At 41.6% G+C, this 15042-nt stretch overlaps 1 protein-coding gene and 1 non-coding gene across 2 annotated transcripts in view; one reads left to right on the top strand and one right to left on the bottom strand.

Moving 5' to 3' along the window:
* The window catches only part of LOC140953837 (uncharacterized), a 148203-nt gene that overhangs the window by 56899 nt on the left and 76262 nt on the right, over window positions 1-15042 (top strand). Inside the window, exons 64-84 of the mRNA XM_073403217.1 lie at window positions 195-336; window positions 614-936; window positions 1336-1477; window positions 1947-2272; window positions 2663-2804; window positions 3230-3534; window positions 3782-3920; window positions 4443-4768; window positions 5224-5365; window positions 5826-6148; window positions 6570-6711; window positions 7085-7552; window positions 8289-8616; window positions 9098-9240; window positions 9755-10083; window positions 10541-10682; window positions 11260-11582; window positions 11781-11922; window positions 12656-12981; window positions 13612-13753; window positions 14680-14984. Coding sequence (XP_073259318.1) covers window positions 195-336; window positions 614-936; window positions 1336-1477; window positions 1947-2272; window positions 2663-2804; window positions 3230-3534; window positions 3782-3920; window positions 4443-4768; window positions 5224-5365; window positions 5826-6148; window positions 6570-6711; window positions 7085-7552; window positions 8289-8616; window positions 9098-9240; window positions 9755-10083; window positions 10541-10682; window positions 11260-11582; window positions 11781-11922; window positions 12656-12981; window positions 13612-13753; window positions 14680-14984 — 5100 coding nt within the window. The remainder of the gene's footprint in view (window positions 1-194; window positions 337-613; window positions 937-1335; window positions 1478-1946; window positions 2273-2662; window positions 2805-3229; window positions 3535-3781; window positions 3921-4442; window positions 4769-5223; window positions 5366-5825; window positions 6149-6569; window positions 6712-7084; window positions 7553-8288; window positions 8617-9097; window positions 9241-9754; window positions 10084-10540; window positions 10683-11259; window positions 11583-11780; window positions 11923-12655; window positions 12982-13611; window positions 13754-14679; window positions 14985-15042) is intronic.
* On the bottom strand, window positions 13138-13223 carry Trnam-cau (transfer RNA methionine (anticodon CAU)). The gene is given in 2 exon segments: window positions 13138-13173; window positions 13187-13223. It is a non-coding gene; the product is annotated as a tRNA-Met (tRNA).

The following is a 15042-nucleotide window of genomic DNA, read 5'->3' as shown; positions in this document are numbered from 1 at the left end:
GATTGCGCACAAGCGTTGCATATCGAAATGCGTTACTCCTCTATAAAAGCTGACTCAACTCCGGCGGTATGCCGGTTGTGGATGAATGTTCATGGTTTATTTTGTAACTACAGGAAGAAAACCCTTTTGAGGGCGTGCTGTTTTAACCAACGGCTAGTTTACTGATTTTTTTCTTTGATATCGTTATATCTCAGACTTTTAGAGGAAACGTCGACCAGAATGGCCTTCGAACGCATTCCTTTAATCCACCACTGTACGCACGATTCATAAAAATCAACCCCCGTGGCTGGCGTTCTCATATCTCGATGAGACTTGAGCTGTATGGTGGCGCATATAGTAAGTGAAATGGTCCGGATATCTCTTTCTATATTGGCAGTAATAACGACACTTATCCGTTATCTAATCGTGCCATTAGATAGGTATCTGAACAAAAAAATGCCTTATTTCTCAGTTCTATTATTGTTAAACAACTGTTTTGATGCGGCCTTTTAATCAAGAATCATTGTTGTTCCTGTCGAAATGCTCCTTCAGAGAATTTAACTGGTGTGCGAAAGACCTCTTGCTGGGCTGGAATTTTATCTTTCATGAGTTCGCTTTCTTTTTCCCTTTGCAGGCAAATGCGATGTTCCTATTGGCTTGGAAGACCGTCGTGTACCTGACCAACTGATAACTGCTTCCTCATTCTACAATTACTACTGCGCGCCGCGGAACGCCAGGCTCCGTCAGAGGCGCGTTGGGCGGCTTGGAGGGGCGTGGTGTGCTAAACGGAGTGATAGGCGTCAGTGGCTTAAGATTGATTTGGGAGGGCTTACTCGAGTGTCACGCATTGCTACTCAAGGTCGGCAAAATTCTGACCAGTGGGTGACTAGTTACTATGTGTCGTACAGCACCAAGGGATACCGTTTTATTACCTACAAAGAGAACAGAAGGACAAAGGTGATTGAGAGATGATCTCGCTATCTTTCCACAAGCCATGTCTATAACGTCTCAACAGTCATATGAGGCCAATAAAACGCTTCGTAAGATGTCGACGCGATTTTACGCGGAATAGCCTGCACGCGAATTAACTTGCGTTCCCGTCGTGTCGATGAGGTGGTGATAACCTTTTGAGATTTTAACATTGCGTTAACAAGCTAAGTCAAAATATTTGGGATGTAAAGTAATCTAGCTCTTAATATCTGAAGACAGATAATGTGCGCTTTTTACTTCAAAACGTCCATTCTGTAAGCGATATTTGAAAATTGTTAATAGGAAAGTTAACTTATTAAGATTTTTTAGCAAAAAGGTCTTTCAAGAAATATTTTACCTGGCAATGTTTTATTCATGTTTTCTTAGATTTTCCAAGGGAACTTTGACCGCTACATTGTGGTTCGGCACCGGTTTATCCGACCGTTAACCGGTCGTTGCTTCAAGGTGCATCCAGTCACGTGGCGTAGTTGGATTTCCATGCGCGTTGAGCTCTATGGTTGCGTCATTGGTGAGTAATTTAGATTAATATTTTAATCTTATTTAACTTTCGGAATATAATAAGTTGTATGCATAAAGATAATGGGCGATAAGGTACCTTTAGTAGGAAATCAAACAAAACTTTTGTACGGGTGAATTTAGTGGCATAACCAGTTATTCTTGAAGTAAGGTAGATAGGTTACATAACAGACTGAATTAGTATTGACAAGGAAAAGACTTAGACAATAGGCTAAAGAGTCATCAGCATTTAAGTATAGTTACTCATCTATACTCTAAGGAGATTATGATTGAGAGACTCCAGGTTATGACCGTTATGTATTTCTGTACCCTTGTTTAAAAGCTTCCTATCCAAAAAAGGGGTCAATGCAGTTCCTGTTTTACTACTTGCCTAATAGTAGTTTTTTCTTTTGTTTAAACTGTGCTTCTCTCGAAATATTGTAACCTTGGTAATAAGTCTTGTCTCATCTTACCCTTTCTAGGTCCAAGGTGCGACAGGCCGCTTGGAATGAAAAATGGCCGTATTCGCTCCAATCAAATAACCGCCTCATCCAGCTGGGATCGTAATCACAGACCGAGTAACGCCAGGCTGCATTGGCGCAAGAGTAGGGCTCAAGTGGGCGCGTGGTCCGCGCGTCATAATAACCATTACCAGTTTTTGCAAGTATATTTTAAACGGCCCACGCGTGTGGTGAAGATCGCCACGCAAGGAAGACAAGATGCGCGTCAGTGGGTCACGAAGTACTTCGTGACTTACAGTCAAGACGGTGCGAATTTTGCCGAGTATAAAGAAAACAGTAATCGAAAGGTTCGTTGGGTGGCTTGTATGATTTTGCACTTAGTTTTAATTATTGGGAGCACTAAAGAGACTGGCTTTAACCATTCAAATTAATTCTGAAATGCATGCTTATTTTTTTTATTAGAAGTTAATGTGCGATCACCTTAAATCTATTTTCTGTCTTCCCTGATTTGCTTAACCCTTTCATTGCCAGAGTGCTTGATGGAGTTTTGTAAGGTGACTCTAACTTTTGAGTCTGTGGACGAAATCCTTTGATGTACTTTCACATGGTGCTATTTGTTTGTCAAAATTTTAGAAAATGAAGTTTGGAAATTTGGTCGAAATTTGCCTTTGGTCGCATTTGGCAGTGAAAGGGTTAAATCATTAAACGTAACCCACTCTATTTCGTCGTCTTTTCAGTATATCACTGGGAACAGGGACCAAAACACAGTCGTACAGTACAGATTCTTTCCACCAATCAAAGCAAGGTTTATTCAGATTCGCCCATGGGGTTGGTACCGACACATCTCCTTGAGAGTGGAATTCTACGGATGCGCTGAAGGTAGAAATGGTTTTGTTATGTATAGATCATTTTGTCGCAGGACGCGTTTTGGACGCGTTTAAAACGCATTTTGATGTCCGTTCATGACGCTCTTGATAAACATTTGAGCCGTTTGTAGTTGTTTCCTAGTTGTCGCATTTTTGAGTCCTTTAGTGCACGTCTGAGTCATTTTCGAGTCATCTTGAGCGCGTTCAAGTTGCAAGAGCACACCCCGGCTCCACAGGCTGTGGAGTGGTTCAAGAACGACGTTGGCCTCGTTTGGAACGCTTTTACAGCGCGTGCCTTTTCTTCATGTGCAGCTTTTTCCTTGTACTTTTAGCTCAGCGCGTTTGAGATACGTTTTGGGTGCGTTTGTGTTTTTAGCACTTGAGGCATAGGACTCAAAGAGCTTAATCTGAATGGATTATTCATCCTTCTCATTACAGACCGTTGTAACATGCCTCTTGGCTTAGAAGACAAGCGACTCACACCAGGCGATATATCAGCCTCAAGTTACTACAATGCCTACCTTGCACCGTGGTACGGCCGTTTAAACCACATCTACTCTTGGAGCGTGCGCACTAGAAACAGCAAGCAGTGGATGAAGGTTAACTTTGGTGACGTAATGCGTTTTAAAGGAATTGCAACCCAAGGAAGATCAAATGCCAATCAATGGGTGATGAGTTATGTTGTGACGTATAGTGGAGATGGCGTCACTTACGTTCCTTATAAGGAAAGAAGACGCGTAAAGGTGAGAGATATGCTCTTTTTAGTTTCAAAACCCTCTCTTCTCCACTCATAGTATTATATGTATGTAACCATCGAAACCTGCGAAAAATGTTTGTGTTTTCCCCTGGCGTTCTAGTTAGAATTCTACGAACTAACCCTTAAAAATAATAGAACATTAATCCACTTACGTTTTCACGAGTGTTTTTACTCTTGAATTTGGCTACATTTTGAAATAGCTAATGTGCAGTATTTATTTTGTCTTGTGGTAGATTTTCTCAGGCAATAGTGACAGAAATTCTGTAGTATATCATCGTCTTTTGAGATCGTTCAGTGCCGCTTACGTGAAGATTCATCCACGGACATGGTACGGCTGGATTTCAATGAGAGTCGAGCTCTATGGCTGTGCAAGTAAGTTATCCATTTTGTTTGTGATAGTTAATGATGGAAAACTGTAAATTAAGAAGACTTCTTACCTCAAATCAAGAGATTTAATCTTCGGAGATTCGGAGAGAAGCTGTATCAAACACTCATGCAAAGCAGTGTTATTCTTAGAAACCTCAAGGTCGGTTTAGAAAAGTGGTTGTGTCTCTTTTTCGAATCTTTATGTCACTGTCTGCATTTCAAATGAAATAGTCCCTTTTACAAATAAAATATAACTTAAACGTGACTTTGTTAAAATTCTGATTTAAGAGTAGGGATGGTACTCCCTAGGACTTCAACCTTCCACACCTCAAACCAGTTATGTCTCAAAACTCTCACGGGAAAGGATTAAAAAATTTACTTTACAAGTGACTATCTTAAGCCGTTAACAAGTGGTACAAGTTGTAGTCATAGTGATGTAGGAGGTTTACTTTTCAGGTCTCTTAAGGTGCTTTCAAGGGTATTGGTTCTTAAAGTTTCAATTATGATGGTGCCTATTTTCTTTTTAAGGACCCCTCTGTAACACTGCCTTGGGCTTACAAAGCGGTCGCCTGCGAAACAACAAGATCACTGCTTCATCCGAGTACAATGTCTACCACGGGGCGAGACTCGGGAGGCTGGGACGAAAGAAGCGAGGGAGATATGTTGGGGCCTGGTGCACTAGAGTCAATAACAGGAACCAGTGGCTCAAGGTGGACTTCAGTCGACCAATGAAAATCACAAAAATTTTGTCACAGGGAAGGCAGGACGCTGCCCAGTGGGTGACTTTTTATAAAGTGTCTTCAAGCTTAGATGGAGTGCACTGGCAAGTCTATCGATTCAAAAACAGCGACAAGGTAATTGCCTGGAAAAGTTGGGTATTGTTCATCTTGGTTGAGTACATTAATAAAGTAGATTATCGTTCGTTTTTTGATGTCGTCAGTTGAGTTATAAATCGCGACACTTCGACTTCGTACTGCTATTCTTCAGTGTGAGGTCAACTTCAACTGAGCGCGTCTCGCCTCATAAAGTGGAAAGGTCTGCTGTGACTGGTGGAAATTAATTGGAGAAGAAGGCGTTTCCTCCAGATCTGATTTTCCACTTTGTTCTCTTATCGTTGAGTTTCTTGATCGTGCGTATCTACAACTTCGAAATCTTAATAAAACTCCACGAGTTCTGTACTGAGGGTTACAGGGCAATTTTTGGAAACTGAAAAAAGAAGTTATATATACTTTTCTTATTACAGTGAGACCTGTTTTTCATTTGAATTTATTGAATCTGTTACCTTTTCATTGGGCATTTTTCTTGGCAGATTTTCCGTGGTAACAACGATCAAAACAGCATCAAAATACAAGCCCTTACTCCTCCAGTGTACGGGCGGTTCGTCCGCATTCACCCGTGGAGTTGGTACAGGCACATTTCAATGAGAGTGGAATTTTACGGATGCAAAACCGGTCAGTTGGAAGACGTAGTTTTTGAAAGGGGTCCTTGCATGATATTCAATGCCGTATATATTATCAACAATGTGCTTTTTAGCAACCCTGTAGCCTCCCACGTTGACGCTCATTTGTCTCGTCACGCAATCCTCCCCAACCCACGTGGAGGCAGCGTGGCCGGGCTGTTAGAGCGCTGGATTTGTAAGTCGGGGGCCCCAAGTTCAAGTCCCGCCCTGACCGCCAGCTGGATTGGTTCACGGTAGTCCCGAGTTCAAATCCTCGACCACGCTTGTAAATAGCCAACTGGTTCGCCGCCGGCCAGTTGGGATTCTTAACCCGTTTATGTTACATATGAAATAAGTTGAGTGCCAGTTAGTTGTCATTTGTTCATTCCTTTCGACAATGGATCTTCAAGCCTTGCATTATGAGTGAAAGCTATGACTACTTGTATAATTGTTGTTATTATCTTCTTGCATAGATCCCTGCGATGTTCCTTTGGGAATGCAAGATGGTCGAATTACCCCATCGATGCTTACCGCCTCCTCCATGTACAACCATTATTATGGTCCCTGGAATGCCAGACTTCATGCACGAAACTACGGTTCCAGAAGGGGAGGGTGGATTGCTAAATACCGGAATAGGAATCAATGGCTTCAGATTGACTTTGGGACCAAGTCACGCGTGAAGAGAATCTGTACTCAAGGACGCTACGATGCTAATCAGTTTGTGAAGTCCTATACTGTGTCGTTCAGTTTAAAGGGATACAAGTTTGTACCATATAAGGAGGGGAGGAGAACGAGGGTATGTACGTTAAGAAGTTATAAGAAATTGTGAAAGTGTACTGCAGTAATACCATACCCCTCCCGAGTATCTTCTTCCTGTCAAAAGAAGAAAGAAAAACATGAATGAATCGTGTATGAAAAAACTTCCTCTCTAATCAGAGCTTTCACATATAATAAATCGTGGCTGAGATTTCTGGGCAAAACAATCCAAACCTTAAGATTGAAATAATCACCAGATCTACAGCTACGTTTTGAAGCCGTTCAGTAAACACGCACTTTGGTTTTGTAACACTGAATTGAAAATTTCTAGGTTTACTTTTAATTTGATTCTTCAGTGTAAGTTTTAAGTTTATTTCTTGGAGATTAATTCCGTGAACGACAATTTTGAGATTTCTCCCGACTCTCTCTCCTACTATTTTAACGCTTTAATTTAAATTTAGTTGTTTCAGGCTAATATCGAGAGATACTATGTGGTTTGCCATCGCTTCTTTAGACCGTTCATTGCTCGCTACGTGCGCATAAATGTCAGGAGTTGGTATAGCTACATATCCATGAGGGTCGAACTGTTCGGCTGCAGACTGGGTAAGAGGCAACTTACCTTACATTTTAGATTAAACACTTACAGGCCTGCTATTCTAGGTTGTGTCATCGCAATTTTCATTTAGGCAAGGTTCTTCATTATCATCTTGATTGTCATGGTAGGTCCAATTGTCGTACATGTTTTTTTAACGATAGAGATCACCCAGGCAATTCTGTGTATTCTATATTATCGCCTCGAACGTCCAGACAGACCTCAGGCCTACCTAGGCAACTGACATCGCCCCAATTGTCCGGATCGATTCGGTTGGAAAGAGAGGTGTTTTCATATAACATTCTCGATCACGATCGCCGGTCAGGTGATCCAATCATTCATTTTTCATGAGCTGTTCATGGAGTATTTATGTTTCCCATATAGGTAAACAGTGCAACCAGCCAATGGGATTACACAATGGCCGTCTCAGAAACACTCAAATGACAGCGTCTTCTCAATGGAACAAATACCACGCGCCCTTCCTGGGGCGGCTCCATCGCGCTCGCCACGGGAAGTACGTGGGTGCCTGGTGCGCGCGAAGTAACAACCGGTATCAGTACCTACAGGTCGATTTTAAAAGGCCTGTCAAGATAATCAAGGTATCAACCCAAGGGAGGCAAGATGTCAGTCAGTGGGTCACGCAGTATTACATTAAACACAGCGTTAACGCCATCAATTTCGTGGAGTACAAAGAACGTAATAGTAGAAAGTATTTCACTGGAAACCGAGATCGTAACACCGTGGTGACAAATCCATTCAATCCTGCCATTCGCGCTCGGTACATCCGAGTTTGTCCTTGGGGATGGTATAGGCACATCTCCATGCGTGTGGAGTTCTACGGGTGCTTTACTGGTGAGCATTTTGTAGATCTTACATTTAACAAATCGACAACAATTTTCCATGGTCTGTACTCTTATCGACCATAGAAATGACACAAGTAGATTGAGTATGATCACAGAAATGACGTCAACATGTTCAAAACTCAAATGAAACGACGATTGGTTTCACTGCAAGGTTTTGAACATTTTGACGTCATTGCTTTGGTCGATAAGAGCAGAGATAATGGAAAGCTGTTGACGATTTGTTTTGTTTTTATTTTTTACATTGACCTTGACGGTTTAGAACTTGTAGTTTTTCGAAAAGACGCGAGCGAGGAAAAATGCAAATTGAAATACAAATTGCCTCACCATCACGTCATTTTGACGGTCTGTACTCTTATCGACCATGGCTCTCCAAACTCGTTCCCAGCGTTCTCTCACTTGAGAAAACCCTGGGAACAAGGTTGGTGGCTCTCGACCACTAAACAGCGCGCAAGAAATCACTCAGTTATTGTAAAATATGTGATAGCTTGCTTATTCTGTCCGCCTTATTATATGTTTTTGAAGCTTAGTTGTTATGGTCAATATTATCACAAATGACTCTGCAGTTGTAAAAATAGTGCGAATAGTGTCTTTTCTTGAGTTAACTCATAGCTTGTAAGAAAGTTTCTTTTTAGTTTCCACCCGTATTTTTTGTCAAAATGTACGACCACCATATTGTTTTTAGTTCTTTAATATATGACTCTTTGATCATCTTTGATTTACTCCAGACCGTTGCAGCTTGCCCCTCGGTATGGAAGACCGACGAATACTATCGGGAAATCTTCGGTCGTCGTCTTCGTACAACTACAATCACGGACCCGACCGAGCGCGTCTGAATCTCTACGCCAGTCACGGGCGAACAGGTGCATGGGTAGCGAAATATCGCAACACGAAGCAGTGGCTACAAATTGACTTGGGGCAGATGTGTATCGTTAAAGGTATTGCTACACAGGGACGCCGAAAAGGTCATTTGGAGTGGGTGAAAAGCTATGTGCTCTCCTACAGTAAAGAAGGACTACGCTTTAGGGCTTATTCAGTGGGTGGACGACTCAAGGTGTGTTTTAAACAGTTTATTCGACTATGTGCGTTCTATAGTGATTTCATTTGTAATTAGCTTAAAACGTTTGTGTTACTCTTCTGACCAGAGAGAAGAAAAGTAAAAAAACGGCCTTTGCTCCTTGCTCTGCTTGCAGCTTCCTTTTCCTACTTTGGTACAGGCCTCTTGTTTTTCTTAAAGTTTGTTTTGGATTCTACCACTGTTTCAAAGTAGTAGCCGTGGTTTAACAAAATAAGCCTGTGATGGTCATTTTTTCCTATTGTTTAGAAAAGGAGAGAAATACGTGTGGTCTTCGAGGCGCTGAACAAGAATAGTCATACTTAACTAGATTTGTATGTCGAAAAAAAAAACAAAATTCATTCAAGGCACGAACAGCAGTCCTTCATTTGCAATCAGTTGCTGATATAAGACCACAACAAACAAGGTGATAGAATAAGAATAAGATCTTTGGAATTCATATCTTTTTTTGACATTGTAGAGATTCCGCGGGAATTACGATGTTTATCACACTGTTGGTCAGAGAATATCACCAAACTTAAGGGCACGGTATGTAAGAATCCACCCAAAGACCTGGAGGTCGCGTATCGCTATGAGAGTCGAGCTGTATGGGTGCCGATATAAAGGTAAGAAGGACATGGCTACCCGCGTTTTTCCGTCGTAATGCGCCCACATCAAGGACTTTAAGAAACTACGAAGGCGACGATAATGGGAACGTCAAAAAAAGCAATAGGTTTAATGAGCAAAAAAAACAGCTCTGCACGTGCATCAAGCCTTTTTGCAATTTGCTTTGCTGTCCCTGCACAACTACGACGTGAAATGACCAAATATTAAGTTTTCTTGAGAACGGGAACGGCAAAGCGATAAATTCTATCATCTTTGTCTGAACTCGTGCGTGGTCCTCTCTCTTCAGCTTAAATTCCCTTATTTCAAGTAACAGGACGACTTGGTATAATCGTGAAAAACAAGTTTGAAAGGATGCGAAGTGTACTTTTCTGCGCGTTTTCATAGACATCACCGTTGCGGGATCGTAAGGTCCCTAATAGTGGTACTATACAAACAGTGTTTGTAATAACTGTGATATTTTAAAACTGCGCCTTAAGTAAAGCGCTAAATTGTGACTTTTGCAAACTGTTACAGAACGACTGTGTGACCGAGCCCTTGGTATGCAAAGTGGTAGAATCCGAAACAGTGCCGTTAAGGCTTCGTCACAATGGGACAACAACCATGCCGCCTACCTGGGCAGATTAAAGCGTTTGCGTCGTGGAAAGCTTATGGGGGCATGGTCTGCCCGCCATAACAACTATAACCAGTGGATCCAGGTTGACCTTGGAAAGTCAATGAAAGTAACTGGTGTGGCCACTCAGGGTAGAGAGGAAACAAGCCAGTGGGTTACAGCATTCTATGTGTTGTACAGTTCGGATGGAGTCAAGTTTGCTAAGGTTAAAGATTGGTGGGATGTTATAAAGGTGAGCATCGTAAAAGGAATCGGTTTTTTTAAGAGATAGCGCGAGCGAGCAAGCCGAAAAAGAGCTACGCAGTAAGTTGGTTTGCTTGTCGGTTCCTTAGTTCTGCTTGGTAAACATTAGTGTTAAAAGTGTGTTCTCTTGTGAATGTCTTTGTCTTCCAAATTTACTTCAAAGTTATCTGGGGAAATTTGTTCTAAATTCTGTTTTTATAATCGGAACGACAACATATTTATAGTACCACAACGTTGTGAAAGTCACGGTACGCAATAGGTAAGTATGTCCACCGCCTTATAGTGCTCAACATTAGCCATTTTTATATAATACGAATAATAAGGTTTACCATACGGTACTTATGCGATCTTGTTTTACTCTTACCATCCACATAGGTACATATAAACCCTCTTGAGTGTTTTTTTTTTTCATTTTCCGACGTTCTAATCAAGCCATTTTGTTGTAGACTTTCCCAGCCAACGTGGATAGGTATTCTGTGCGTAATAATCCTTTACCGTATCCAATATACGGACGGTTTGTTCGTTTGCAAGTGCGTGGCTGGAGATCGCACATTTCAATGAGGTTGGAACTTTACGGATGCCCTTGGAGTAAGTTTTATAACCCGTTTCAGTAGAAGGTGTGGTATCGCTGTCGTGAGAAACATGAAGTTACAAGTGTTGATGTCAGGAAACGGGTTGATGAGATTGGCAAGGAGTCAACAATACAATAGAGTGTTTTCACATGACGTCACGGCCGCCATATTGGTGTCCCAAAACAATGAAACGGCGGCCATGTTGGTGTCCCAAACTAATCCTGTGGGATTTGGACTCTTTTCTTATCCAAAAACTTTCTTTTGTTCTAATAAATTTGCATAGATGATGGCCACGTGAGTGAGAACGCTCTATACTGATGTAACGAACATACTAAAACCGTGCTAAACAATAAAAAAGTGAGGAAATGGCTACCACCTTTTTAAATGATTTTCAATTGCAATTTTGTTATATAGATTTCACTCAAACCCTCCTACTCAAAAAGCTCAAGTGAGTTTAACACAACCAGTACCCAAAACAGTGCAGTTAGTAGCCCAGTTAGTATGAAGTATAACATTAATTAATAAATAATGCAATTTGTTCTATTTTACTCACAGCAGCTCAAACCTGCTTTAACATCAACTTTTTTCATTAGGTCGTTGTGACGTTCCACTTGGCATCGAAGACGGCCGTTTTCCAGATCAACTTATCACTGCTTCCTCATTCTACAACTACTATTGTGCGCCACGAAACGCTAGGTTGCGTCAGAGGCGCGTTGGACGGTGCGGTGGAGCATGGTGCGCGCGGCGTAGTATCAGAAACACGTGGCTTCAGTTTGACTTTGGAGGGCGTACGCGCGTTACTCGCGTTTGCACGCAAGGCCGTCAAAATGCTGATCAATGGGTCACTAGTTATTATGTGAAGTACAGCAAAAGTGGTCAGCGATTTATCCCATACAGAGAGGGACGTCGTACAAAGGTAGAGTGCAGTCGGCTTCGATCCTTACTCGTTTTGATCACCGGAGATTCTCAACCTTTTTACCAATCTTTTGTAGTCCATTTTACTGCTATTCCCGTGTTACGAAGGTTACTTTCAGTGTCAGTTATACTTCAAATTAAGCCCGCCTGTAACATTTTCCAAGCTTAATGATTTTGCTTGTTGGCTTTTTTATTTTAGATATTTGCTGGTAATTACGACCGATATATCGTAGTGTGCAATCGATTCATCAGACCGATATCGGGGCGATACTTCAGGATTTACCCGACCACTTGGCGTAGCTGGATTTCTATGAGGGTTGAGTTCTATGGGTGTGTTACTGGTAAGTGTATGAGTTTTACAGCTGGTGTCTTGAAGAAGCACCAGACAGATTAAGCATCACATTAAACCTCTAATCACCAATCCCCAAGATCCAGATTCCAGACTGATCTCCCTACATTCCGTAAAGAATTATTTAAAGATCAAAAGCGTTTCCCTTTGGTGACCATTTTATCAATTCTCATTACCTTTAATCCTGATAATGCGGTTATAGCGGAGCGTCCGGGCGCGCGAGGCGCGTGCGCAGCGGAGCCCCGTAGCTAAAGAAAATTGGAAACCTATAGATCCGAGAAAATTAGGTAATGACGTCAGCGTACGATCGAACGCCCATCGTCCGTACAGACTCTGAGGGTAGGGATGGAAAAGTAGCGTAGGGGAAAAAGGAAAGAAAGAAAATTGATTTTGGTTATTTTTGGGACTTAAAGGGTTAACGGAAAGCCCCAAGACCTTTTTCAACTCACCATCTAGTTGAGTACTCTTTCGTTAATACTGGTTTCTTTATCCTTATTTCAAAGCAAACGTAGAAAACAAGCCTCAAATACTCGAGTTGAGGTCTCTGAAAGGCCTCTGTCTCAGGGGCTATTATGGACTCCTGCTTACACATATTTTCCTTAGGGTTGTCGCTCCAGTTACAATTTGCCAAGGTGCATTAGCTCAAAAAGATAAATTAACTTACCACTTTTATGTTTTTTAACGCCCCAAAGCCTTTTGTCTCAGTTCTGTTTTTCATTAACCAGGTCCAAGGTGCAACAAGCCTCTGGGAATGCAAAGTGGCCGCATTCGACATACGCAGCTATCTGCCTCTTCAAGCTGGGACGTAAACCACGGTCCGCGTAACGGACGATTACATTTCCGCCGCACAGGTTCCAGGATGGGGGCATGGTGCGCTCGACACAATAATCGATACCAGTGGTATCAGGTGGACTTCGGTCGGGCCATGCGTATTGTCAAGATTGCCACAATGGGACGACAAGATTATGCTCAGTGGGTAACGCAATATTTTGTCACGTACAGTCAAGATGGCCCAAGCTTTGCTGAGTACAAGGAAAACAGTAACAGAAAGGTAAGAAGGTTTTTTAATTACGCCTTTAGCAAACCTTAACCAACTAGTAAAAGATTTTACTGCCGCAAAAAGATTGAGTGGTAGCCATCGTCAGAGCTAGAAAATACATCGACTGTTAATTTTCCACTTTCTGTAATAGAAAATAAAAGGAGAAAGTGCCCCGTGTGAGGATCGAACTCACGACCTTCAGATTTCTACTTTGGATTATGAGACTGACGCGCTGCCTACTGCGCTAACGAGGCACTGTTGTTATTTGAGCTGTTTTCTTGGGTTTTTTGCTATTTGCTATCTCCATTTTATAAACAGGCGCACTTTCTGTTGCAAAGCTGGAGCTTTCCTGTAACTCCACGCGCTCCCCTCATTGGCTACACCATAGTCACATAATATCTAACAATGAAGCTATTTCCCGCCAAAAGTTCCTGAGCGGACAATATCGCAAAATCTATGACTTTAAAAGGTTATAGTACACTGTGCACCCGTGAATGTTTGCTGCCATTTTGTTTTTCATTTAAATCTAATAATGCCTTTGTTGTGGTATTTAGCAGATCAGTGATTCGCGCCCCAGTTTCTTGGAAAAAATTAACTATATCTCTGCGGACCAGTTCTTAAGTGTGTTATCTTCTCCTACAGTATTTCAGTGGGAATCGAGATCAGAACAGTGTGGTGCAGTATCGCCTTTTCCCGCCAATAAGAGCTCGTTTTATACGCGTACATCCTTGGGGATGGTATAAGCACATCTCAATGAGGATGGAGTTTTATGGATGTCCAGAAGGTGAGAGTGCGTAATTCAAATCGATCATCGCCAGTTTTTAATAACTGTACTATGCACTTATGGTGGCCACAGGTCAGGAGATTTTCAGGGAAAAAAAAATTCTTCAAGGTCAGAGAAAGTCAGGGAATTTCACTTCGAGTCAGGGAAAATTTAAGTCTTGGAAAGAAGTCAGGGAAAAGTGAAATTTTAAGAGTACGTAATTATTTTTTCCCTCTACTTTTGTTGTTTTCTGACAGGTGAAATTCGTTTGTACATTTTACGGACATGGATCATGTTGTATTGGTAGAATATTGTTCATGAAACTGAACGACTAGCTGGGTTGGGTTTTCAAGAAAATCAGTCCTTTTTGCACATATTGTCAAGGAATTATCAATTCAAGTACACTGCACATGACTTAATGAAAGCAAAAATGAATGGGTGGAGAAGATGGCTGTGAGGGGAGGGTTGTGAAATTGTTAATTCAGTTGGTTAGAGAAATTTTCCATTTGTGAGGGTAAAGTCAGGGACATCGCTCCCTTAAACTGTTATATTTTATTTATTCACAATGTATTTAGTAGGAGACGCTTTAGAATCCTGCCGCAATCGACGCAATGTTGACTGTTAATTTTGTTAACACCCCTCTAAACATCCCCCTCTTGGCCATTAAAAGTAATCTGATGCACCAGAGAAAAAGCAAATGTTTTGGACGTATTTTTTTAGTGCAATTTTAAAATAATAATAATAATAATAATAACAATAATAATAAAGCAGTAGTGAGAAGTAAATATGGAGAAAATATGAATGGTCATTCTTCATCCTTGCCATCGCTGTTGATTCTAAACGATAAAATAGTGTTTTCGTTAGGTTTTATAAACTGACGAGCGTCGAAGATTATATTGTAATCTACTACTCTCCCCTTAAATGAAGTCTTCGTTTTATGTCAATAGACCCATGCAATGTACCACTTGGTATAGAAGACAAGAGAATTACAAACGGACAGCTATCTGCCTCGTCATATTACAATCATTACCTTGCACCCTGGCATGGACGATTGAATCACCGCTGGTCTTGGAGTGTACGGCATCGTAACAATAGGCAGTGGCTGCAGGTAAATTTCCAAGAAATTTACCGCTTCCGGGGTATTGCTACTCAAGGCCGACAGGACGCAAACCAATGGGTAAAGAGCTATGCTTTGTCGTATGGCTTAAATGGCGTGGACTTCGCACCGTATAAGGAAAGAGGAAGAGTTAAGGTATGGGAGCCAAACTTTTGAGGTATGCAATGAGATTTAGCTGGCGCATTCACAAAGC

This window comes from Porites lutea, chromosome 12 (assembly GCF_958299795.1).
Source record: "Porites lutea chromosome 12, jaPorLute2.1, whole genome shotgun sequence".
NCBI classification, from domain to species: domain Eukaryota; kingdom Metazoa; phylum Cnidaria; class Anthozoa; order Scleractinia; family Poritidae; genus Porites; species Porites lutea.
This window is presented reverse-complemented; position numbering and strand designations above follow the sequence as displayed.